The sequence below is a fragment of the Abramis brama genome (assembly GCF_963993115.1).
Source record: "Abramis brama genome assembly, chromosome: 2".
In the NCBI taxonomy this organism is placed as follows: domain Eukaryota; kingdom Metazoa; phylum Chordata; class Actinopteri; order Cypriniformes; family Leuciscidae; genus Abramis; species Abramis brama.
Window position 1 is genome coordinate 21,318,604 of NC_139964.1, and position 25,819 is coordinate 21,344,422.

Consider the following 25,819-nt stretch of genomic DNA (forward strand, 5'->3'; position numbering starts at 1 on the left):
TTCAATATAATTCAAATGATTTCTTTAAAGTTGTTCTGATAAAAAAATACATATACATATATACATATATATATACATATACATACATACATATATATATATATATATATATATATATATATACATATACATACATATACATATACATATACATATACATATACATACATATACATACATACATATACATACATATACATATATATATATACATATACATATACATATATATATATACATATACATATATATATATATATATATATACATATACATATATATATACATATACATATACGTATACATATACATATATATACATATACATATACATACATATACATATACATATACATACACATACACATACACATACACATACATATACATACATATACATATACATATATATATACATATACATATACATATACATATACATATACATATACATATATATTAGGGCTGGGCGATTTAAATCGCGATATTGTTATGCGCATCTCATCAGTAAAGCCGCTTCCTTGATTAGTAGTAAATCACCATCACCTGCTTTCAGATGGAGCGGCATTTACTACAAAGAGCCGTAGTTAACTGACAAGCTGAGCCATATCGCATTAATATCGCGGACGTATCGCCAGCGATATTTAATGCGATATGGCTCAGCTTGTCAGTTAACTACGGCTCTTTGTACACAGCAAAAACTCCAGTGTTAAATTAACACTCCTGGGAGTGTATGAGTCCACACTCAAGAGTGTTTAAGTTAATGAGATAATTAAGTGATTAATTTAGTGATGATTGAACATTATTGAAGACACCTGATGTTAACAAGCAGAATCACTGAAGGAAAAAATCTCAAATTGTAAGCCACCGTTATGACGATCAATGGTTGCTTTAGTTGGACTCTTGACCCATATATTATTAACTTTAGATTTTGTTTGGCTGTTGTATCTGAATTATAATCGCCAGTTGAACAAAGAAAAAAGTGATCTGATGGTGTTGGTTATATTATGACAATCATCATTTGAACTTGATCACTGAACTCATTAAAATCCTTCTTTCTGACTTCGATTTATGTTGTTGGTTACAGCATAACTGTGAATCTGCATAAATGCCCAGAATTTTTGATATAATATAAAGGATTTCTTAAAAGTTGTTTAAAAAAAAAAAAATCATTCTTTTAGGCACACACAGATGTCAAGATTCAGTCAATGCATCTCAACAATGGTGACGAGCAGAATATTCAATTAGGAAAAGTAAATTACATAGACAATTCAGATCATAATTTATTCATACCGCAATGCATGATGGGAGCCATTAATGAGTTGTGATTGGTGGCAGCCACTGCAACATGTTTTATTATTGTCACCATTGTTGAGATTCACAGGCTGATTATTGATGTCTGTGTTTTAAATAAATTTATCTAAATGTCTTTTGATCAGAACAATGTTTATTAAACATTTTGAATTATAAGTAAAGTACTGATAATCATAGGCTGAAGAATCACAAAACTGCTGCTAACAAGTTAAACCAAACTATCTCAATAAGTTTCCTTTTTCAGATCACAGCATGATTTAGCCCAACTAAAGCAAACACCCATCGCCATAATGGTAACTTACAATTTGTGATTTTCTCCCTCAGTGATTCTGCTTGTTAACATCAGGTGTCTTCAATAATGCTCAATCATCACTAAATGAATCACTTAATTATCTCATCGGCCCTAAATGCCGCTCCATCTGAAAGCAGGTGATGGTGATTTACTACTAATCAAGGAACCGGCTTTACTGACAAGATGCACATAACAATATCGCGATTTAAATCGCCCAGCCCTAATATATATATATATATATATATATATATATATATATATATATATATATATATATATATATATATATACATATATATACATATACATACATATATATACATACATATATATACATACATATATATACATACATATATATACATACATATATATACATACATATATATACATACATATATATACATACATACACATATATATACATACACATATACATACATACATATATATATATATATATATACATATATATATATATATACACACATATATATATATATATATATACACACATATATATATATATACACACATATATATATACACATATACACATATATATATACATACATATATATACACATATACACATATATATATACATACATATATATACACATACATATATATACATATATATACACATACATATATATACACATACATATATATATACACATACATATATATATACACATACATATATATATACACATACATATATATATATATTAGGCACACACAGACATCAAGATTCAGTGTATGAATCTCAACAATGGTGACTAAAAGAATATTCAATTAGGAAAAGGAAATTACAATTGTGAGACAATTCAGATCATAATTTATTCACACCGCAATGCATGATGGGAGCCATGAATGAGTTTTGATTGGTGGCACTCAGAATGCACTGCAACATGCTTTATTATTGTCACCATTGTTGAGAATCACAGGCTGATTATTGATGTCTGTGTGTCCAAATAAAATACTTTTTCAAAGTCTTTTGGTCAGAACATCTTTTAAGATTTTTTTTTTTGATTTTTATATTGAAATTATATTGAAAATAGTATACTGCAGAATCACAGGCTGCTGTAATCAACAAGGTAGACCTAACTCTCTAAATGAGTTTTGATGAGTTTGATGTCAAATGATGATTATGTCAAAACATAACCAACACCACCTGATCTTGTTCATCTGAGAGTTACAACTCAGATACAACAGCCAAACAAAACCTAACCTTATTATTTTAATGGTCAAGAGCCCAAATAAATCCAACACTGATCACCATAATGGTAACTTTTAAATAATGAGATTTTCTCTTTTGGTGATTCTGCTTGTTAACATCAGGTGTCTTCAATAATGCTCAATCATCACTCAATCAATCACTAAATTTTCTCATTAACTTTAACACTCTTGAGTCTGGAGCCAAATAAACTCCCAGGAGAGTTAATTTAACACTGGAGTTTTTGCTGTGTGAGTTCATGGGTGGAATAAACATATGGCAGGACTTTTACTTTCTGACCCCTGGACTTTCCATCTCTGCATCTAAAGCTGTGTCCGGAAGTCAGTTGTAGTTCTTTTGTTTCTCTTTTCTTCAGTGATTCTGCTTGTTATCATAATAGTCATCATGTAGTGTCCTGCTTCATTGATACCATCTGAAGTGTAATATCTGATTAAGTCATTAAATATCAGTTGTTAATTTTGCATGATAAAACTGCTATGGAAGATCCTGCAGTGCTGTGATACTCAGATTTTATGAAGTCATTATACAGAAAAAGTTTTGACAGGATCATATAGACTCACTCACACATCAAGAATCAGCGTATGAATCGCAACAATGGTGACAATGAAAAAAATCTGATCATCTCTGAACTACTATAAAGTCACAAAAAGGTTTTGTTGGTTGTCACCATTGTTGAGATTCATATGTTGATTCTTGATGTCTCTATACTAAAAAAAATTAACCAGCTCAAAACTTATTCTGTATAATATTTTTTTTTTTTTAAATTTCAGATTGTTGTAATACTGATGCCACAATATTTCAAGGGTCATGTGAAGAATGATTACATTAACTATAGACTTTGTATAAAGCTAAATTCCATCTACATATTATCTAATACATTTAGAAATTAGACTGTTATATCAGTGAATCAGATCATCATATGATGATTAATGACACCACCAATGAATGACCAAGATCATCTGATAATTTTTCCTGCATTTATTGCTATAACAAATGTGCATCAAATACACAGTTAAAGCAGCTAAAGAAAACTAAAGTTAAAAACTTAAGGGTCATGAGCCCAACTAAAGCAGACACTGATCTCAATCATGGTGACATCAAATTTCTTTTAAAGTTTTTTACACTTTATTTAAATTAGCATATTTTACTTTAATTTTATGGTTTTTGTTTGGCAGCCGCAGCTGCCAGTCATTTGACCCTTTTTTTACGATTTTTTTTTTACAATGAAGGTATATGATCGTGATTATTCAGGAAATACCTGTAAAATAATAGTGTTTTTCAGTTTATTTAATTTAGGATGTTTTACAGTTTTTTGGGGAGCTGACAGTCATTTGACCATTTTATCATTTAACTGTTTTGTTTCTGTTAAATTACAGATTATATTTGTAATTTTACATTTTTATGTAATTTAAGAAAACAGAAAAAAACTGTATGAAAAATACAATCAATTTTCTGTATAAATTTTTTTTGAATTACTGGAATTTGTCATTAATGTCACAATACCTAAAATAACAGCTGAATTGTTTTAGATATTATTTGTAATTTTACAGTGTTTTGAGTACAATTTAAAATTAAAGAAAATGATCGTCAAAAAATCAGTTATTTTCTGTAAAATTAGGATTTTTTTTTTACAGTGTAGGATAGTTACCATCATGGTGACAAATGGTGCATGCAGCTTGATTTGAGAGCAATGATTTGTTTATAATATTGCACTCATACAACAAGTGCTTCTGTATAACATAGGGCTGGGTGATATATCGCATGACATTGTTAGGCACATCTCGTAAGTCAGTGGTTCTCAAACTTTTTTGGTCGCGCCCCCCTTTAAACTTTAAAAAAATCTGGGCCCCCCCCTCCCAAAGAAATTAAATTATATATATATATATACATATAAGCGGAAAGTTTTTTTACAATGAAATATGTGCAATGATAAACTTACAAGTGATTTAGGAAATTATTGAAGGCCTGCTTTCTGTATTTCTCCTTGAAAAATAAAAAATAAAAAATTACAAAATAAAATAAAAACGTGCAATGAAAAACAGGAATAGTTTTAATTTGTCATGTCATTGAATCAACAGTAAGAGAGAATAATAAACCAGAACTTTAACTTTTAATTTATAATTAAAAGTTAATATATAGCAGCTTTGGAGAGTGCCTCACGAGCTCAGCTTCTGGTTGGTCTTCTCACCAGAGCGCGCACAGCAGCGGAGTGCCACGTTCACAATAGCAGCTCGTGATTCGGTCCGCTGAAGAGGTTTTTTTCTTTGGCGAGCAACTTCTAGGTTGGGCTTGTTCCAACGTTCTGAAGAAGAACGATTCAGTGTAATTGCCGTTCGTTGCCGATTTATAAAAGAAAAGAACGATTCAGTGTAATTGCCGTTCGTTGACGATTTATAAAAAAGAGCGCTATCACTACCGCTTTCACGCACTTGAACGCCGTAGTAACGTAACGGCTGTATTTTTTTTTTTTTTTTTTTGCAGATCTCCCGCACCCCCCCTGCAGTAACATTGCGCCCCACCTGGGGGGCGCGCCCCACACTTTGAGAACCACTGTCGTAAGTAAAGCCCCTTCACCTGCTTTCAGATGGAGCAGCATTTACTACGCAGCAAAAACTCCAGTGTTAAATTAACGCTCCTGGGAGTGTATATGAGTCCACACTCAAGGGTGTAAAGTGTTAAAATATGAGTTTTAAATTAACACTCAAGAGTGTTAAAGTTAATGAGATAATTAAGTGATTAATTTAGTGATGATTGAGCATTATTGAAGACACCTGATGTTAACAAGCAGAATTACTGAAGGAGAAAATCACAAATTGTAAGCCACCGTTATGGAGATCAATGTTTGCTTTAGTTGGACTCTTGACCCTTATACCGTATTTTCCGGACTATAAGTCGCACTTTTTTTCATAGTTTGGCTGGTCCTGCGACTTATATTCAGGTGCGACTTATATATCAAAATTAATTCAGACTGAGATGAACCAAGAGAAAACATTACCGTCTACAGCCGCGAGAGGGCGCTCTTAGTCCTTGGGCCAAGACCCAAAATTTCACGTATTGGTACCATCTGGGTGGGCAAATTCTAGTTGCGATTTTTTACATCATATGCATCCCTAGATAATGTTTTGACATGATAACCCTTGCCAACTGGCAGCTTAGTAGTGGTTATGACCGCTTGAAGTGACTGACCCCTGTAAGCGGAAAAAAATGGCAAAAGTACCTTCCATGGAAATAATCTGGTTCATCCAGTTGATAATTCATCAAGTGGTTCATTCATCACAAATAAAGTAGGTTCAAAATTAGTGAAATAATGAGATAAAGGCAATAATTCCAAAATAAATTGCTAAAAATTGCTAAATTTGGGAGTTTTAGCATGTCAAACCGTAATACCCCAATATCATGAAATAGTCTAGTAGCCAACTAGGTGAACCCGGAAATGTTGAGTACACCAAAGTTTTATTGCAGAAATGTGAAGTATGGGTCCTCAGCATACAGAAACTGCCGGATGCTAATTTGCATATGTTGAGCAATTTGCATGATTAGCATAATTAGCATTATTAGCTTAATCGTCCATTTTCACCAGATATTTTGCACTGTATGGTCAATTTCTACAATATGTGAGTGGTTTTAGAGGATGCTGATTTCATTTCTGGCATTTTCAGATTTCAAAGAGCTAATTTTATGACATATTTTGATTTATTTAGGCAAATTATGATTACTTTCAGGCATAATTTTAGGTTATTTTTATGGTAAACAAAATAATTTTACATTTCACAATCATGAGTGCTCTTGTGAATGTTGATGCATTGTTTTTAGGGTGTAGTGAGGCTGAATCCCATCCTGACACTTTTAAAAATTCAAAATTGCTTTTTGGATAAACGATGAATCTTTGTTAGGCTGAATGTTATGCATTTCTGGAGGAAAAATTAATACAGGTATTTAACATAACTTGGATCCTGCCACTGTATGATACATATTAATGGGGTAGGTCTTTAAGACACCCATTGAGATGACATCACCTAAACCCATCACCATGTGTGATCAACGAACTATGTACAAATATACACTATATACATGCCATACAAGACAGGCCCCGCAAGTCGCTAGGGCAACGCCCGAATGGCAGAAGGGCTGCCCAGGTTGGTCCGCAAGTCGCAAGATCCAACGAGGACCCAGTTAAAACTCTGTAGGACGCAAGAGTTAAAGGAGAAGTTCACTTTCAAAAAAACTTTTGCTGATAATTTACTCACCCCCATGTCATCCAAGATGTCCATGTCTTTCTTTCTTCAGTCGCAAAGAAATTAAGGTTTTTGATGAAAACATTCCAGGATTTCCCCCCATGTAATGGATTCTATTGGGACCCAAACGGTAGAAGGTCCAAATGACAGTTTAATTGCAGCTTCAAAGGGCTTTAAACGATACCAGATGATGAATAAGGGTCTTATCTAGCGAAACGATCGGTCATTTCCAAAATAAATAAAAAAGTTTAAGTTTTATAAGCACAAATGTTCGCCTTGCTCTGTTCTGTGATGCGCGTTCGTGACGTCACGTAATACGCAATTACGTTGAAAAGGTCACGCTTGAAAAATTTCTGTCCTGAAGAAAATGTTCTTTTTGGCTTTTTAATATTAAAACACCCAGGATACGCACACGAAATGGGCATTTTAAACGATAAACTGACACAAATACATTTGAAAATGTGTATATGGTCCTCCTCCTGCACATTTGTAAACACGTCAAGCGTGACCTTTTCAACGTAATTGCGTATTACGTGACGTCACGAACGCGCATCACAGAACAGAGCAAGGCGAGCGTTTGTGCTTATAAAACTTAAACTTTTTTATTTATTTTGGAAATGACCGATCGTTTCGCTAGATAAGACCCTTATTCATCGTCTGGTATCGTTTAAAGCCCTTTGAAGCTGCACTTAAACTGTCATTTGGACCTTCTACCGTTTGGGTCCCAATAGAATCCATTACATGGGGGGAAATCCTGGAATGTTTTCATCAAAAACCTTAATTTCTTTGCGACTGAAGAAAGAAAGACATGGACATCTTGGATGACATGGGGGTGAGTAAATTATCAGCAAAAGTTTTTTTGAAAGTGAACTTCTCCTTTAAAACTGAGTCTGGGCAACCCGGGTCAGCCCGCCAGACGCAAGGCTAACCAAGAGGGCCTCACCTCCACACCACACAAAGCACACACTGGCTACCACCTTCAGGCAAACTGCTATGCCTCACAATTAATGAACAAAAGGCAGCCTCATCATATTCACTGTTTGTCTGTTCTGTCATCATTTTCTCCAGACCCTTAATCCCTCTCTTTGTGTTCTTGGTGTTGTGTAAGTATGTTGCAGCATATACCATCATTGCCTTTACAGGAACAATAACTGGTACAGGCCAGACCTGCAGCTGCACAGCTTCACTTTGCTGATGTGCAAGGTTTCAACCCGGCTTTGCAACCTAAGCTGACAGCAGCTAAAAAAGCAGGAGGAGGAACTTGACTTGAATCCTGGGTGGGCATAATCAGTTCCTCTCCTTCTTTTAGGCCCATCTTCTTGTTCCATCCAAACAAGGTGATATCCACAGCCGGTGGATCAGGCTTGTCTGCAGCTTTCCATAGCAGCACCTGTTGGCTGGCACGTCTTCCATGAAAGCGCATATTGCGCTCTGTAGCAGGTAGTGTCTTCATTGCTGGGGGACTGTTGCACTTCCGGGAAATTTCATACCGGGTTGCATCGAAGGTTACAGAGTTCCTCTGATTGTACAGAGCCAGAAAGAAAGCCCTTGTTGCTTTTGTGATCTGTAAATCTGTGGCTTCTGCCTCTCTAATACAGTGGAGAAGCTTATCAGGTACGACTCTCATGGCCTTGAGTGCAGACACCTTCCCCTTCCCGACAGGATTTGAGGTGGTATCACATCCCGAAAGAGCATGAATGGCCAGAATGGAACCACATCGGTCACCCAGATGGACTATTTTCTTTAATCTTCTTTAAGCGCAACGGAGCAACTGTGTCTAAAGTACTGGAAAAGAGAGAGTTAAAAGTTTCTGTCGCAATATCAAGTTATTCTAAGGAATATCTGGGATGCTGAAATTATGGAACTGATCAGGAAGATTATTAATAAAGCAATCTTTAGTGGCAGAAGTGATAGGTCTAACATATTTGTAACAAGGAGTCGGCTTTGCAGCCTTGGCTAAATGAAGTTTACACAAGACTAGATAATCATCTGAGATGTCATCGCTCTGCTGCAAAATTTCAACGGCATCAACATTGATTCCATGTGAAAGTATTAGATCTAGAGTATGATTACGACAATGAGTAGGTCCTGACACGTGTTGTCTAACTCCCAATAGAGTTAAGAATATCTTTAAATGCCAATCCCAATGCATCTTTTTCGTTATCTACATGTATATTTAGGATCACCAACAATTAGGATTTTATCTGCAGCCAGTACTAACTCTGATAGAAAGTCAGCAAATTCTTTGATAAAGTCTGTATGGTGCCCTGGTGGCCTGTATACATTAGCCAGCACAAATTCAAACGTGATTTATCATTTACACTTAATGTTGTTACATTAAGCACCAACACTTCAAAAGAATTGTATCTGAAACTAGACTTCTTAGTAATTTTGAAAGTATTACTGTAAATTACAGCAACACCACCCTCCTTTTGCGTTTCAGATGAGGCTCATGTTTATAACAGTAATCTTGGGGGGTGGACTCATTTAAAGTAATGTAATTGTTTGGTTTTAGCCAGGTTTCTGTCAAACACAGCACATCTAGATTATAGTCTGTAATCATATCATTAACAATAAGTGCTTTTGAAGTAAGGGATCGAATATTCAGCAAACCGAGCATTATCATTTGCTCAATTGTATTATATCTGTTTTTTATTTGTTGAACATCAATTAAATTTTTACCCTTAGATGGGTTTGGGAGTTTTTATATTCCCTAATTCGGGGAACAGACACAGTCTCTATATGATGATTTCTAGGTGAAAGAGCCTCTATGTGATGGGATTTATCTGACCTTGGTGACGTTCCAAGTCACAAGTCATGTTTGAGGTCTAAGACTATGTGCCATATAACTAGAGAGAAGAGCAGCACCATCCCAGGAGGGATGAATACCATCTCTTTTCAACAGGTCAGGCTTGCCCCAAAAACTTTTCCAATTGTCTATGAACTCTATATTATTTTGCGGACACCATTTAGACAGCCAGCCATTGAGTGATGACAATCTGCTAACTATCTCATCACTCCTGCGAACAGGAAGGGGGCCAGAGCATATTACAGTACCTGACATCATACTTGCGAGTTCACACACCTCTTTAACGTTAATTTTGGTGATCTCCGACTGGCGGAGTCGAACATCATTAGTGCTGATGTGAATAATAATCTTAGATAATTTACGATTAGCATTAGGCAGCACTTTTAAATTTGCTTTGATGTCAGGCGCTCTGGCTCCAGGCAAACGTGACTATGGTGGCTGGTGTCTCTATTTTCACGTTCCGTGTAATAGATGTCCTTGTACACATCAAAGACAACATCTATACGCTGGCTCTTTCCCCCTTCGTGCAGCTCCTTGTCCAGAGCTGAGACAGCCAACTGCGCAAAGGAATTGTCTTGGCCCTTCAGTTTCTGTAACAGGCTCATTCCATCAATGGCGGTTGTTGATGGCTCTGGGATTTCCTCAGCTGGGGACACTCTCTTCTCCAACTCTCTGACCAAAGCTGCCTTGTTGGTCTTGCGTAGAGACCCATCCTTGTTAGCTAGGGCCCAAGGCAGAGGTCCCAGAGGATGAGCCAAGATGTCACTCATGTGTAGTTGTCGGCTCTGTGCCACCAAGATCATGTGACCAAAGAGGTTTCTTTCGGCCTACAATACTACCTGCTTGGCTTGCTCCTGACTGTGTTGCTTCTTCTTGATCTCTGAGAATTTTTTAAAAGTTTTTTCTTGGTCATCGTGTCGTAGAAAAGTATCTCTCGTTTCCAGATATTCTGTCTTGAAATTTTGGCGGCTGTAGTTCTGGATGATTCAGCTGAGAATCACCCCAACCGACCATCTCTCTTAGCTTTCTTAGGTATGCGCTGCGGTACTCTGCTGTCAGGTAGTACTTCGGGAAGCCCTTTGTTCCTCCTGCTGTCTGTGTGTCCTTGTTGATGGTCTCCTCAATGGTCTGGTTGACTGCATCCACTGGAAGAAACAACTTAACGTAGCATTACAAAATATGCAAGTGTAGGTGAAGGCCTGTCGGTGTGCAAGTTTGTGCACAAAGCTAAAATATCACAATGGATCCAATGTCCGCGACTGTTTGCCGAATGACCGCGAGCTGTCCGGTAGTTAATCTTTTAGATTGACATCAGAGCTGTTTATTTTGTGGTTAGAAAACGGCATAATATAATAGCAATGAAGGTTGTGACCAAGATAAACACAGATTTTGGAATAAAATGGGGTTTCTGGGCATATGTGTTAATATCTACCTGAAATTCAACGTTTCTTATTTTCTTGTGTTACAAAGCTGTTACCTAATACATTCCACATGAACCTGAAAACAAAACGTATTGAAATATATTATACAAATCGTATGTACATTTTATGACTTTCCAATGGTAGACAGTAGAGTCAACAATACATGTGTTATTTTTCTTTTCTTTTATATTTTTTACAACTCAAAACAACAAAATATCAGTGTGAATTCAAAGATATTGACTTTATTATGCCTGTTAATATTTACAAATATTTTAGTTTGCTTGGTATTAATATTAGATCACTGTTATTATGGTATTGGACATTTGTGTATTTTTCAAAAATAATTCTAATACATAAAAGTAGGAAAATTACCAATTCTAAAAAAAAGTATAAAAAGCTGGGACTGTGGAAAGGTTATCATATTAAAATGAACTTATATTAACCCCATAAACAATTTAGTACAGGTAAGGTTTTGCCCACCCAGATGGTACCAATATCTGGTCTGGCCCATGGACTATCTAGTTGGCGGAGTTATTTAGAAGCGACACCATATGAAGAAAATTCAATGGATTCAGTGATGTGGAATGAGATCGCGGGAGCTTGGTGAACTTGTTTACTGGTAACTTGCTTGTTGGACTCCCTGGCTTATGTTAATTTAGCCTATTCAGCCTCCCAGGTATATGTTCTTTATGCTATTGTGTAGCTGAATAACTGTTAATGTGTTGCGTTAACATACCGGACACCTACTCAGCCTGTTGTTTTGTGTGCTACTGTGTAGTTAAAGGAACACTCCACCGTTTTTTGAAATAGGGCTTATTCACTTTCTTTCCTACATTTAGATAGGTGGGCAAATGCATTTTTGTCTCAGTGCATGCATTGTTTTAGTTTGACAGGGTCGGCACTAGCTTAGCTTAGCATAATGAATGGAATCCTTTGTTGCCAGCTAGCATGGCCTGAGTAAAAGTGATATAAATTTTTTTTTAAACCCACCTAATTACTTCTTGTGGTCTGCGTATTCACAACAAGTACAAATAGTGATGCAGATTAACACTAGGCGATTTCCTAGGCAGATATTGACTTATATATTAAGGACTATATTAGGGGGAAGCACAGGCGAAGCACTGCTACTTGGGCGTGATATCTCTGCGCCCAAGCAGCAGTGCTTCGCCTGTGCTTCCCCCTAATATAGTCCCAAGTCAATATCTGCCTAGGAAATCGCCTAGTGTTAATCTGCATCGCTATTTGTACTTGTTGTAAATACGCAGGCCACAAGAAGTAATTAGGTGGGTTTTTAATTTTTTTTATATCACTTTTACTCAGGCCATGCTAGCTGGCAACAAAGGATTCCATTCATTATGCTAAGCTAAGCTAGTGCCGACCCTGTCAAACTAAAACAATGCATGCACTGAGACAAAAATGCATTTTCCCCCCTATCTAAATGTAGGAAAGAAGGTGAATAAGCCCTATTTCAAAAAACGGTGGAGTGTTCCTTTAAATAACTTGCCTTTCCAGATTAAATGTCTGTTCTTGGTCTTGGATTTTGTGAAATAAATTTCTAAATAAATGCGACTTATACTCCAGTGCGACTTATATATGTTTTTTTCCTCTTCATGACACATTTTTTGACTGATGCGACTTATACTCCGGAGCGACTTATAGTCCGGAAAATACGGTACATTCACTTTAAATTTTGTTTGTTTGCTGTTATTGATTTATAACAGTCAAATGAACAAAGAAAAGTGTGATCTGATGGTGTTGGTTATGTTTTGACATAATCATGCTGTGATCTGAAAAATAAAACTCATTGAGATAGTTTGGTTTATGTTGTTAACAGCAGCTTTGTGATTCTACAGCATATGATTATCAGTATTTTTCTTACAATCCAAAATATTTAATAAACATTGTTCTGATCAAAAGACTTTTAAATGTATTTATTTAGAAACACAGACATCAATAATCAGCCTGTGAATCTCAACAATGGTGACAATAATAAAGCATGTTGCGGTGGCTGCCACCAATCACAACTCATTAATGGCTCCCATCATGCATTGCGGTATGAATAAATTATGATCTGAATTGTCTATGTAATTTACTTTTCCTAATTGAATATTCTGCTCGTCTCCATTGTTGCGATTCATACACTTATTCTTGATGTCTGAGTGAGTCTATATGATCCAGTCTAAATATTTTCTGTAAAATGACTTCATAAAATCTGAGTATCACAGCACTGCAGAATCTTCTGTAGCAGTTTTATCAACTGACCCTTAACATATATAACAACATTAATAACTAATATTTATTGACTTAATCAGATATCACGCTTCAGATGGCATCAATGAAGCAAGACACTACATGATGGGGTTTAAAGTGTTTCTGTATGGTGTGTTTCGTGTGTCACCATTGTGTTGAAGAGTAGAGCCTGAGCTTCAGTCCAGGATGAGCAGAGAAACACTGATGCTGCATGTTGCTTTATTTAACAGACAGTAACTGTGTAGTTGCTTATACAGTGACGTATAGTCACAGCAAATCATGCATGTAGTTAACTGCATGTTTTTCAGTAAAAAAAAAAAAAAAACAGAAAATAAATGTGAAATAACTGTATTTCTGTTAAAAAAGATTAATGAAAATTTCTGTAAAAGTTTTTTGCACTTCATTTAAATAAGGATATTTTACATTAATTTTTACGGTTTTTGTTTGGCAGCTGTAGCTGACAGTCATTGACAGTTTTTTTAAGATTTCATGTTTTACAGTGTAAAGCCAACATTAACAGAAATTCTTCTAAATTAGCATAACAAAACATTAATCATTACTAAGTCGCACACTTAACAAAAAAACCCCCATTATATAACACTTAATTTTAGCATTTACTCTCCCTTTCGAGTGCCATCGGCAAAGCATGCTGGGAAATAGACATCCCAGCCGTTTCAGTTAAACTTAATAATAATAATAATTAAAATAAATAATTTCATAAAACTCAAAACAATGAAACAGTTCAGTTTACTTAAAATATATCAGTTCTGTGAACTTGAAAGAAAAAGAAAGTGCTAAATACTCATACAAGTTAATTTGACTGAACTAATTAGTTTAATTTAAGTTTGTCCTACTCAAACCAATTAATTATTTTGAGCGTTAGGGTTTACAGTGTTCAGGAGGAAATAAGAGTCTGAAGTACTAAACCTGCACATGGTGAACAGGATGATTTTATGTTAATAAAATTCTCTGTTATTCATTTCATTTCATATCTCAGAATGTGAATGTCTTGTTTGTAAATTCACCATTGTAACACCATAAAATATCACTGAAGTCTGAACCACCGCACCGCTGCTCTTCCCTGAATGTCCAAATTAGAAAACTGTGCAATTATGCGAGTCTGAGGGGATAGAGATGCGGAGGCATATCCATAGCTGGAGACTTTTCCTTCCGTTGCTAAAAGAAAATAGCCAATCACAATCAAACATTTCACTTTCAGCATTAAGTGTTGAGAAAAAGAACATGGCAGAGGAGGGCAGCCTCCCATGGTGTATCAACCAATCATTGCAGAGACATACAGTACATTATGTGATAATATTTTAAACTGCTCCCGCTGCTAATCTAACTTAGCAATTAACTACCTTAATTATGCAGAGATGAAATATTGAATATTTGATCGCCAACAAATTTAACAAGATTCCATTCTAGCAGAAGCTGCAAATTATATATGAAGGAAGACCCCACGCCTAAAGGCGGGCATACACTGTGCGATGTCTGTGCGATTTCAGCAAGGAACCTACTCACACTGAACGAGTAGTGTCACCGCTAGGGCCGAGGACAACCACCACTCCGGAGGAGCTACACCAAGAACACCAAAAGTCAGACAACGACGTGATGTAAAAACTTGATTCTTTTTATTGAATATAAAAACACATTAAAGGAATGCCACTGCCACAGGACTCTTCATAAGGGCCACTCGTCGGAACGTGGCTTCAGTGGAGGAAGGCTCAAGTCAGCCGCCAGTTGGTCACCTCCTTGCACAGAGCGATACAGGGGAGAGGGGAAGGGACGAGGGACGGATTAGTCCAGGGGCCGGGACCTTCAGATGGCAGACAGCAGACCAGCGTAAGTAGTGGGCGGGACACAGGAGGCTACAGGTAAGGATCGGCGGACGGTGGGTTTTCTCTTCTCACAGGACAGCATCAGATAACTGAGTGTCACCTCTCTTTCACAGGACAACGGGGATTGGACGGAGGACCAGGACCTTTTGGTGGGGAGCAATGAGCAGTATATGGTAGGCAGAAGGCAATGACCGTCAGAGGAAATGCAGTACTCAGCAGTAGGTGGCGGACAGGGCACAAGGAACTATAGGTGGACGGCAGCAGACAGAGGGCCTTCTCTTTTCACAGGACAGCATCAGATACTGAGTGTCACCTTTCTTTCACAGGCCGGCGGCAGTTGGGGTGCAGCGACGGATAAGGGGATCCCTCACAGAGCAACGATGGCCGAATGCAGTGGCAGATAACAGGTTCTTCTATGTTCACAGAACAACAGTGGTAAGTACTGAATCCAGCAGTTAACAACTGCGTTTTCTTCCCTCAGGGCAGCGATGGCAGAATGCAGTGGCGGATAGCAGTTTATCTATGTTCACAGAACAACAGTGGTGAGTACAGAATCCAGCAGTTAACAACTGAGTCTTCTTACCACAGGGCAGCGATGGCAAAATGCAGTGGAGGATAGCAGTTTCTCTATGTTCACAGAACAACAGTGGTGAGTACAGAATCCCGCAGTTAACAACTGAGTTTTCTTACCACAGGGCAGCGATGGCAGAATGCAGTGGCGGTTAGCAGTTTCTCTATGTTCACAGAACAACAGTGGTGAGTACAGAATCCAGCAGTTAACAACTGAGTCTTCTTACCACAGGGCAGCGGTGGCAGAATGCAGTGGCGGATAGCAGTTTCTCTATGTTCACAGAACAACAGTGGTGAGTACAGAATCCAGCAGTTAACAACTGAGTCTTCTTACCACTGGGCAGCGATGGCAGAATGCAGTGGCGGATAGCAGTTTCTCTATGTTCACAGAACAACAGTGGTGAGTACAGAATCCAGCAGTTAACAACTGAGTTTTCTTCCCACAGGGCAGCGATGGCAGAATGCAGTGGCGGATAGCAGTTTCTCTATGTTCACAGAACAACAGTGGTGAGTACAGAATCCAGCAGTTAACAACTGAGTTTTCTTACCACAGAGCAGCGATGACAGAATGCAGTGGCGGATAGCAGTTTCTCTATGTTCTCAGAACAACAGTGGTGAGTACAGAATCCAGCAGTTAACAACTGAGTCTTCTTACCACAGGGCAGCGATGGCAGAATGCAGTGGCGGATAGCAGTTTCTCTATGTTCACAGAACAACAGTGGTGAATACAGAATCCAGCAGTTAACAACTGAGTCTTCTTACCACAGGGCAGCGATGGCAGAATGCAGTGGCGGATAGCAGTTTCTCTATGTTCACAGAACAACAGTGGTGAGTACAGAATCCAGCAGTTAACAACTGAGTTTTCTTACCACAGAGCAGTGATGACAGAATGCAGTGGCGGATAACAGGTTCTCTGTGTTCACTATAATTCTTGGTTCCCCACCGGGGAACCTCTCAAATAGCCTCTTGATTATCCACTGCAGCTGTCGCTCATCAATACGGGCGGCCATGACAGGTCACCGGAACCGGCCTGGTGTTACACCGGAAATGTTTCCCCAAGGGAACTCGTTCCGTTTGTCGTAGTTCCTTTTCGTCACTCGGTGACATCCTCCCTCACCATTCCGTTCTAGTCCCTAGAACGGGGGCCAGACACCCATTCTCCATACCTTGTCGGAGGCAATCCTTGGGTCTCTCGTTGCGAGCGTCTAGGTGGCACGGCGGGTTCTAGTTCCCTTGGCTCGACTTCTGGGACCCTGGGTAGCACAGCCCAGCCCACCCAAGGCAATCCTTGGACAACAGGGGCTGATGAAACCTCAGTCTGCTGCCTAGGATAGTTAGGACAGGGACGAAGCAAATTTCGATGTAACACCCTCTCAGGCCCTGATCTTCCCTCCGGCCGAATAGCATACACTGGCTGGTCAGGGCCCTGTCGTCATTCTACCACATACGGCACAGCCTCCCACCTGTCACTGAGCTTGCCCTTCCCTTGGCGTCGATTGTCTCGTACCAGCACCCGCTCCCCCGGTAACAAGGGAGCCTCTCTGGCCGTCCGGTCGTACAACCGTTTGTTCTTTCTGGCAGCCGTGTCGAGATGATCTGAGACTGTCTGATAGGCAGCATGTAACTGTCGATGGTGTCTGTGCACCCACTCAGTAGTAGTAGTCGAATCCCCGGGCCCAGCCGTCCCTAGCAGCAGATCTGCAGGTAAACGCTCATGTCGGCCGTACATCAGGTAGGTAGGAGCATAGCCCGTTGTGCTATGGACGCTGTTGTTGTAAGCCTGTACTAAGGCTGGTAGGCTATCCATCCACTGGCCCTGGCGGTCTGAGTCCAACAAACTCAGCAGAGTCTGGTTAAAGCGTTCACACCCCCCGTTCCCCTGGGGATGGTACGGAGTAGTATGGGTCTTCTTGCACCCATAAAGTTGACACAGCTCTCGGATCACCCGGGACTCGAAGTTCGGCCCTTGGTCAGAATGGAGAATTTCAGGGCACCCAAAGGGCTGAAACACTGCCCTCCAAAGGGCCGTTGCGGTAGTAGCAGCCGTCTGGTCCAGAGTCGGAATCGCCCACGCATACTTGGTAAAAAGATCCGTAACTACCAGGATATTCTGATACCGATCCATCGGTCGACTCAGTGTCAGGAAATCCATAGCCACCATATGAAGAGGGGCCCTGGGTCGTACTGGGACTAGAGGCGCTCTTAATCCTCTCCTAGCCTTAAACAGTGTACATCGAGGGCACTCCTGCACGTACGCCGCCACATCCACATCCATCCCGACCCAGTAGAAATGTCTTCGCAACAAGGACACAGTTCTCTCCTTCCCCTGGTGTCCCAATTGGCTATGATACGCCTGGAGCAGGGGCCGAATCTGAGCTTTCGGTACCACCACCTGACACACGGTCTCTCGAGTCGTTGAGTCCTGGATAGTGTGACAAATCACCCCATCTCGCAAACTTAGCCGCTTCCAATGTCCCAGGAGTTTCCGCCTGCAAGATCAAGTGTAGAATACCAGGCAGTGTGAGTTAAGCTGGTCAGTGAATCCTCAATCCTAGGTAAGGGGAATGCATGCTTCTTGGTAACCTGGTTTAGCTTCCGGTAGTCTACACAGAACCTCCAAGCGCCAGTTTTCTTACGTACCAACACAATCGGGGCTGCCCATGGACTGCTGCTCTCCCGGATTACTCCTTGTTCCAGCATCCCCCTCAACAAGGTACGGATCTCAGAGTATAAGGTAGGTGGAACTGGGCGGTACCGCTCTCGACTAGGTGCTGCATCTCCGGTAGGTATCACATGCTTCACTGCATCCGTACATCCATAGTCCTCTTCATGCATTGAAAAGTCATGCTGCCATTTGGCCAAGAACGTCTGGAGTTGGTACGTCTGCTCTTTTTCCAACCCTTCCCCTTGCAACGACTCCCCCCGAAGGTGTGCTGGCATTCCGTTTTCGGAGGATTCGGACCATGGCTCACCCGATGTCAGGGCCACTTCAACCACTGTTGCACTCACTTGACAGAAGTGAACCTCTTGCTCCTCCCTCACTTGATGGGGACCCACCGAAGTAATTTGTGCCAACCGTTGATGACGGTACAGGTAAGCGGGGTACGAACTCACATTCCTCACCCGTACTAAAACTCGGCCAAGACAGGCCATGGCCAATCCTCTTGCCACCTCTACGCTCTGAAACTCCCAGTGGGGCTCTACCAAAACCCAATCTTCTGGACCATACGTCAGAGCAGGGAGACGGACCCAGACAACTGCCTCGCTTCGGGCCAGGACAGAGAGGGCATATCGACAGGCCACCCGGCCAGTAATCCGCCGCCACCGGTAATCCGTGATGATGCGCTCCCACTCCCACTTCTCGGCCAAAGGAGTGGTACGGGGTGGCCCCACATGAAACAGTTCTTCCCAACACTCCATGATCACGTTCATCCCCAGCAGAGCTTGATGTGCCCCCAAGCAAGAGTCTCGAATGACTACAATCCCCTTCTGAGGCACCACAGGCACCACGGATCTCAAAATCGGTCACTCTATATCCGATGTACGGGATATCCAGGCCATTTGCTCCCCGCAAGGTGAGCCAGGGGGCTTCAGCTTCCGGCACACAAGGATCACTGAACAGTTCTTTGGACAAGCTCTCAGCGAGCAACGTGACCTGCGATCCAGTATCCACCAGGCACCGAACTTTCACACCATTCACCTTGATCTCCACAAGAGGGCAGTGTCCCACCAGGCTATCTCTGGGGATTGAATTTAAAGAAGGGTCAATCCAGGGGGTCCCGACCACTTGACCCACAGTGGCCGGTCGTCCTAAAAAACCCCTTGCGAGTTACGGCGAGGGCCGCACTGACGACTATAATGCCCAGGCTCTCCACAGTTATTACAGATGGGGCGCCCCTGTGCGTCCCATTGGAACTTGGGGCCGGTGGACCGATCTGGCCGTCGTCTTAAGTCCCTTTCTCCATCCGAATATGACCGTTCTCGAGGCAAGACCGGATGCTCTGGCCGTCTACGGCGAAATTCCTCCAAAAGGGTTTTAGACAACTCTGCCATCTCTTCACGGACGTCCTTCATGAACTCAGCCCGCAAGACTTGTTTCCAGTCTGACGACCCAGAGGGTACAGGGACACTGGCTCCACTCGCGACCATACGCACAGAAGAATCCACTACCTCAGCGTGGTCCCGCTCCAGCGCCAGGGCCTCTCGACGGAGATCTTCGAAAGTCAAAGCCAAATCTTGACGAAGCTGTCGTCGTAAGCTCTGCCGGATAGGGCCCTCTCGTAACCCCAACAGGAATTGGTCTCGCAATAGAGTCTCTCCCTCTCCCAGACCATGATCTCTTCGTCCCTTTAACCTGGTGTACTGTTCTCGTAAACACAGGGCAAAGGCCCGTAGGGTTTGTCTAGGCCAGGGGTGCCCAACCCTGCTCCTGCCGATCGACTGTCCTGCAGAGTTTATCTCCAACCCTAATCAAACACACCTGAAGCAACCAATTAAGGTCTTCAGGATCACATGAAAATTAAAGGCAGGTGTGTTTGATTAGGGTTGGAGCTGAACTGTGCAGGACAGTCGATCGGCAGGAGCAGGGTTGGGCACCCCTGGTCTAGGCCCTTCCTTGCAGTTTAAGAATTGTGCTCGTAGCACCGCCACTGGAGTGGAGTCGCCGTATTGCCCAGTCAAGAATTCAAAGATGGCTCGTGCAGTAGTTCGAACTTCCTCGGAGGCAGCTTGAACTTCTCGTTTCGCCTCACCTTCCAGGGAATTCAGAACAAACTGGGCCTTCTGAGTCTCACTCAACCCCTGTAATCCCGCCAGATACTCCACTTGTGCTCTCCATTCGGCAAGATTTAACTCTGATCCAGACCCGCCATACTTTTGGGCCCACGGAGCACCCATAAACACGGGTGTAATTGGAAGCCGGATGGCCGGCAATTCTTCGTCCGCCATAATGGGTCCTTGGCTGCTCAACTCTGAGTGGTATCCTGCCGACTACGCCAAAATATGTCACCGCTAGGGCCGAGGACAACCACCACTCCGGAGGAGCTACACCAAGTCAGAACACCAAAAATCAGACAACGACGTGATGTAAAAACTTGATTCTTTTTATTGAATATAAAAACACTTTAAAGGAATGCCACTGCCACAGGACTCTTCATAAGGGCCACTCGTCGGAACGTGGCTTCAGTGGAGGAAGGCTCAAGTCAGCCGCCAGTTGGTCACCTCCTTGCACAGAGCGATACAGGGGAGAGGGGAAGGGACGAGGGACGGATTAGTCCAGGGGCCGGGACCTTCAGATGGCAGACAGCAGACCAGCGTAAGTAGTGGGCGGGACACAGGAGGCTACAGGTAAGGATCGGCGGACGGTGGGTTTTCTCTTCTCACAGGACAGCATCAGATAACTGAGTGTCACCTCTCTTTCACAGGACAACGGGGATTGGACGGAGGACCAGGACCTTTTGGTGGGGAGCAATGAGCAGTATATGGTAGGCAGAAGGCAATGACCGTCAGAGGAAATGCAGTACTCAGCAGTAGGTGGCGGACAGGGCACAAGGAACTATAGGTGGGCGGCAGCAGACAGAGGGCCTTCTCTTTTCACAGGACAGCATCAGATACTGAGTGTCACCTTTCTTTCACAGGCCGGCGGCAGTTGGGATAAGGGGCGGCGAATAAGGGGATCCCTCACAGAGCAACGATGGCCGAATGCAGTGGCAGATAACAGGTTCTTCTATGTTCACAGAAGCACAATGGTGAGTACAGAATCCAGCAGTTAACAACTGAGTTTTCTTACCACAGGGCAGCGATGGCAGAATGCAGTGGTGGATAGCAGTTTCTCTATGTTCACAGAACAACAGTGGTGAGTACAGAATCCAGCAGTTAACAACTGCGTTTTCTTCCCACAGGGCAGCGATGGCAGAATGCAGTGGCGGATAGCAGTTTCTCTATGTTCACAGAACAACAGTGGTGAGTACAGAATCCAACAGTTAACAACTGAGTCTTCTTACCACAGGGCAGTGATGGCAAAATGCAGTGGCGGATAGCAGTTTCTCTATGTTCACAGAACAACAGTGGTGAGTACAGAATCCCGCAGTTAACAACTGAGTTTTCTTACCACAGAGCAGCGATGGCAGAATGCAGTGGCGGTTAGCAGTTTCTCTTTGTTCACAGAACAACAGTGGTGAGTACAGAATCCAGCAGTTAACAACTGAGTCTTCTTACCACAGGGCAGCGATGGCAGAATGCAGTGGCAGATAGCAGTTTCTCTATGTTCACAGAACAACAATGGTGAGTACAGAATCCAGCAGTTAACAACTGAGTCTTCTTCCCACAGGGCAGCGATGGCAGAATGCAGTGGCGGATAGCAGTTTCTCTATGTTCACAGAACAACAGTGGTGAGTACAGAATCCAGCAGTTAACAACTGAGTTTTCTTACCACAGAGCAGCGATGACAGAATGCAGTGGCGGATAACAGGTTCTCTGTGTTCACTATAATTCTTGGTTCCCCACCGGGCTGGACGATCTCCGACTAAGCTTTCAGAGTGCTGGTAACATCAAACTTTCAAATACTCGTGCATGTATCAAAACCACTTTAAATCTTCACACGTGCTCACTTCAATCGTCAGACACTGCAATGACACACCGCTTAACAGTGAAAAGAGTACCTTCACTTCAGCTTGTCGGGCCGGCGGATCCACTATGATGATTATGAGTTCGATCAACAATCCGTAATTCAGAGCACACTCATGTCTTCAAACTGCCGCCTCTGCCTCTCGTCTTCTCGTAACCTCGACTTTGATCAAAACCGCCCTGCTTATCTGCGCACTCGTCTCGTCAAACTGCCACTTCTCTCTTTCCAGACCACCACGCACACTGCACCCTTACTCGTTCCCAACACACGCTCAAATAGCCCCTTGATTATCCACTGCAGCTGTCGCTCATCAATACGGGCGGCCATGACAGGTCACCGGAACCGGCCTGGTGTTACACCGGAACCGTTTCCCCAAGGGAACTCGTTCCGTTTGTCGTAGTTCCTTTTCGTCACTCGGTGACAGTAGATTGCATGCGATGTAAAGCCAAAGCTCAGGATTTCTGTGCTCACACTATACGGTCCGAACGTCGAGCTGCAACTTCACTGCTCACACTATACGTGTGAAATATGCGCGAATCAGCGCGATAAACCCTCGTGCCGGGTTGCGCCTATAGACGATATCATGTATCCAGAGATATTGTCAAATCAGCTATCAATATCAAGATGATTTAACATTTCCAATTTATGTATTAAATTATTATTAGTATTATTGTATTATTATTATTATTAGGGAAGGCTAGGCTACTTTTATTATTAAAGTGAAAGGCTGTTATAATTAAATTGCCACGCAATAATTTCATAGCGCATCACCACAAAACCAACGCGCTTTGAGGATAATAAAATATTACATAGAAGCGTAGGCTACTCCTCCTTGTTGAAAATTGTCTAAAACATTTAGGTTGATTACAATGAATTATATATAATTAATTATTAACAGTCTATAATATGTCTGAACACTGCAATAATTCATCAATGAAAATTAAAACAGCTTTATTTCAAAAACATTGTTTAACAAATTAACAAAAGAGGCAAAGTGTAGCCTATACATCGTAGGTGGCTTGGAAGAAGTGGGTAATGGTCAATCCATTTTGCAACACGAACTGGAGGTAAGCAACAGTAATTTGTAGCTAGTTTAAACTACAGAACTTAAAAGATCTCCCTCTTTTCGTTGTTTTTTTTTTTCTGCAGATGAAACTTCTGTTTTCGCGCAGGCGCAGTGAGGGAAAAAAACACTGAGTTTAGGGCAATCGGTTCGTATCTCTGCTAGTCACGATATAGTCACGAGGAGCGACCAACATTTCTAACATGCCAGAAATTCATCCGACCATCCGATTGCCGGTCGGGAGAGGTTAATCGCGTCTCGTTTCCCCCTGTACACTGCACGAACACTGCACGACAAACGACGCACGACAAAGCTGAAAATCGAAAAAGAGTCGCACGAGTCAGAATTTGGCTCAAAATCGGACGAAGATCGCAGTGTATACCCGTCTTAAGTTAACTACAGGCAGTCAGCTTTAATAAAAGGCCTAACACGGACATTAAAAAAAGAACAGAAGGATGGATTTTTTTCTTCAGGTGAAAGGCAAGGTGAGTGAAATTATATTTATATTTCCTTAATGCAAGTTTCATTTTTGTTTTTTTATATTTTATGTCTAAAAGTGATTCAAAAAGACATTTTAAAGCAGTTAATAATCTTTCAAAAAATGTTTTGGGAGAGAATCCCAAGACCGCTATTATTACTGTGCTTCCTCTATTTTAGAAATCCCCGAGCGGCCACTGGAGGTGAAACAAATTCACTTACACCAACTGATCCAGCACAGATCCCTCTGCCCTCTTGCATGGCAATCACAACAAAGGCCGTCAGAGAGGCATCAGCATCTTTACCTTGTACATCACCCTGGAATAAAGCACACATATACAGACTATATCACAAAACAATCATATTTTGTGTGTGTTTTAATAATTCAATAACAATTTGAGTGACAATTGAGCATTATTTATTTTTTTATTATTATTTTTTTTGATGCGAACAAGCAGAATCACTGAAGGAGAAAATCACTATTTGTAAATCACCATTATGATAATCAGTGTTTGCTTTAGTTGGGTTCTTGACCCTTAAAGGTGCTGTATGTATCTTTTTCACTCTACTAAAGCATAAAAATACCATAATATGTTTGCATATATTGAGGAAACATGCTAAGTTCACATACTCGTTTCTCTGAAAAACACTTCTACAGCCAGTTATTTTACTTTGAAATTAGGGCTGGGCGATATATCGCATCACATTTTTATGCACATCTCGTCAGTAAAGCCGGTTCCATGATTAGTAGTAAATCGCCTTCACCTGCTTTCAGATGGAGCGGCATTTACTACACAGCAAAAACTCCAGTGTTAAATTAACACTCCTGGGAGTGTATATGAGTCCACACTCAAGAGTGTAAAGTGTTAAAATATGAGTGTTAAATTAACACTCAAGAGTGTTAAAGTTAATGAGATAATTAAGTGATTAATTTAGTGATGATTGAGCATTATTGAAGACACCTGATGTTAACAAGCAGAATCACTGAAGGAGAAAATCACAAATTGTAAACCACCGTTATGGCGATCAATGTTTGCTTTAGTTGGACTCTTGACCCTTATATGTTTACTTTAAATTTTGTTTGTCTGCTGTTATTGTCTTTCTTTCTTTCTTTCTTTCCTTTATTTATATAGCACAAGTAAACACAACAGAAGTTGACCACTGTGCTTCACATAACACAAATCCAAGAAGATTGAAGAATAAAAATATCATTCAGATTGCAGAAAAGAGGAAAAAAAATAAATAAATAAAATAAATAAATAAAAACATAGATACATTTAAATTTAGAGAAATGCACGCTCCAAAAGATACACCTTTAATTTGAGTTTAAACTCATATAAAGAGGATAGCGATCTCAAGGAGACAGGGAGGCTATTCCACAGCCTAGGACCGACAACAGCGAAAGCAAGGTCAGTGGTTCATTTGACTGTTATTGATTTATAACAGTCAAATGAACAAAGAAATGTGTGATCTGATAGTGTTGGTTATGTTTTGACATAATCATGCTGTGATCTGAAAAATAAAACTTATTGAGATAGTTTGGTTTGAGATAGTATGTTGTTAGCAGCAGCTCTGTGATTCTACAGCATATGATTTTCAGTATTTTTCTTATAATCCAAAATATTTAATAAACATTGTTCTGATCAAAACACTTTCAAATGAATTTATTTAGAAACACA

At 40.6% G+C, this 25,819-nt stretch overlaps 1 protein-coding gene across 13 annotated transcripts in view; it reads right to left on the reverse strand.

Annotated features, from left to right (window-relative positions):
* Positions 1–25,819, reverse strand: part of LOC311077813 (complement C3-like) — a 501,390-nt gene that overhangs the window by 212,889 nt on the left and 262,682 nt on the right. For 6 of the 13 annotated variants that reach the window (XM_084106431.1, XM_084106432.1, XM_084106434.1 and 3 more), the window contains one exon: positions 24,363–24,458. The exons of the other annotated variants lie outside the window; for them this stretch is intronic. In XM_084106431.1, coding sequence (XP_083962557.1) covers positions 24,363–24,458 — 96 coding nt within the window. The remainder of the gene's footprint in view (positions 1–24,362; positions 24,459–25,819) is intronic. 13 annotated transcript variants of the gene reach the window in all.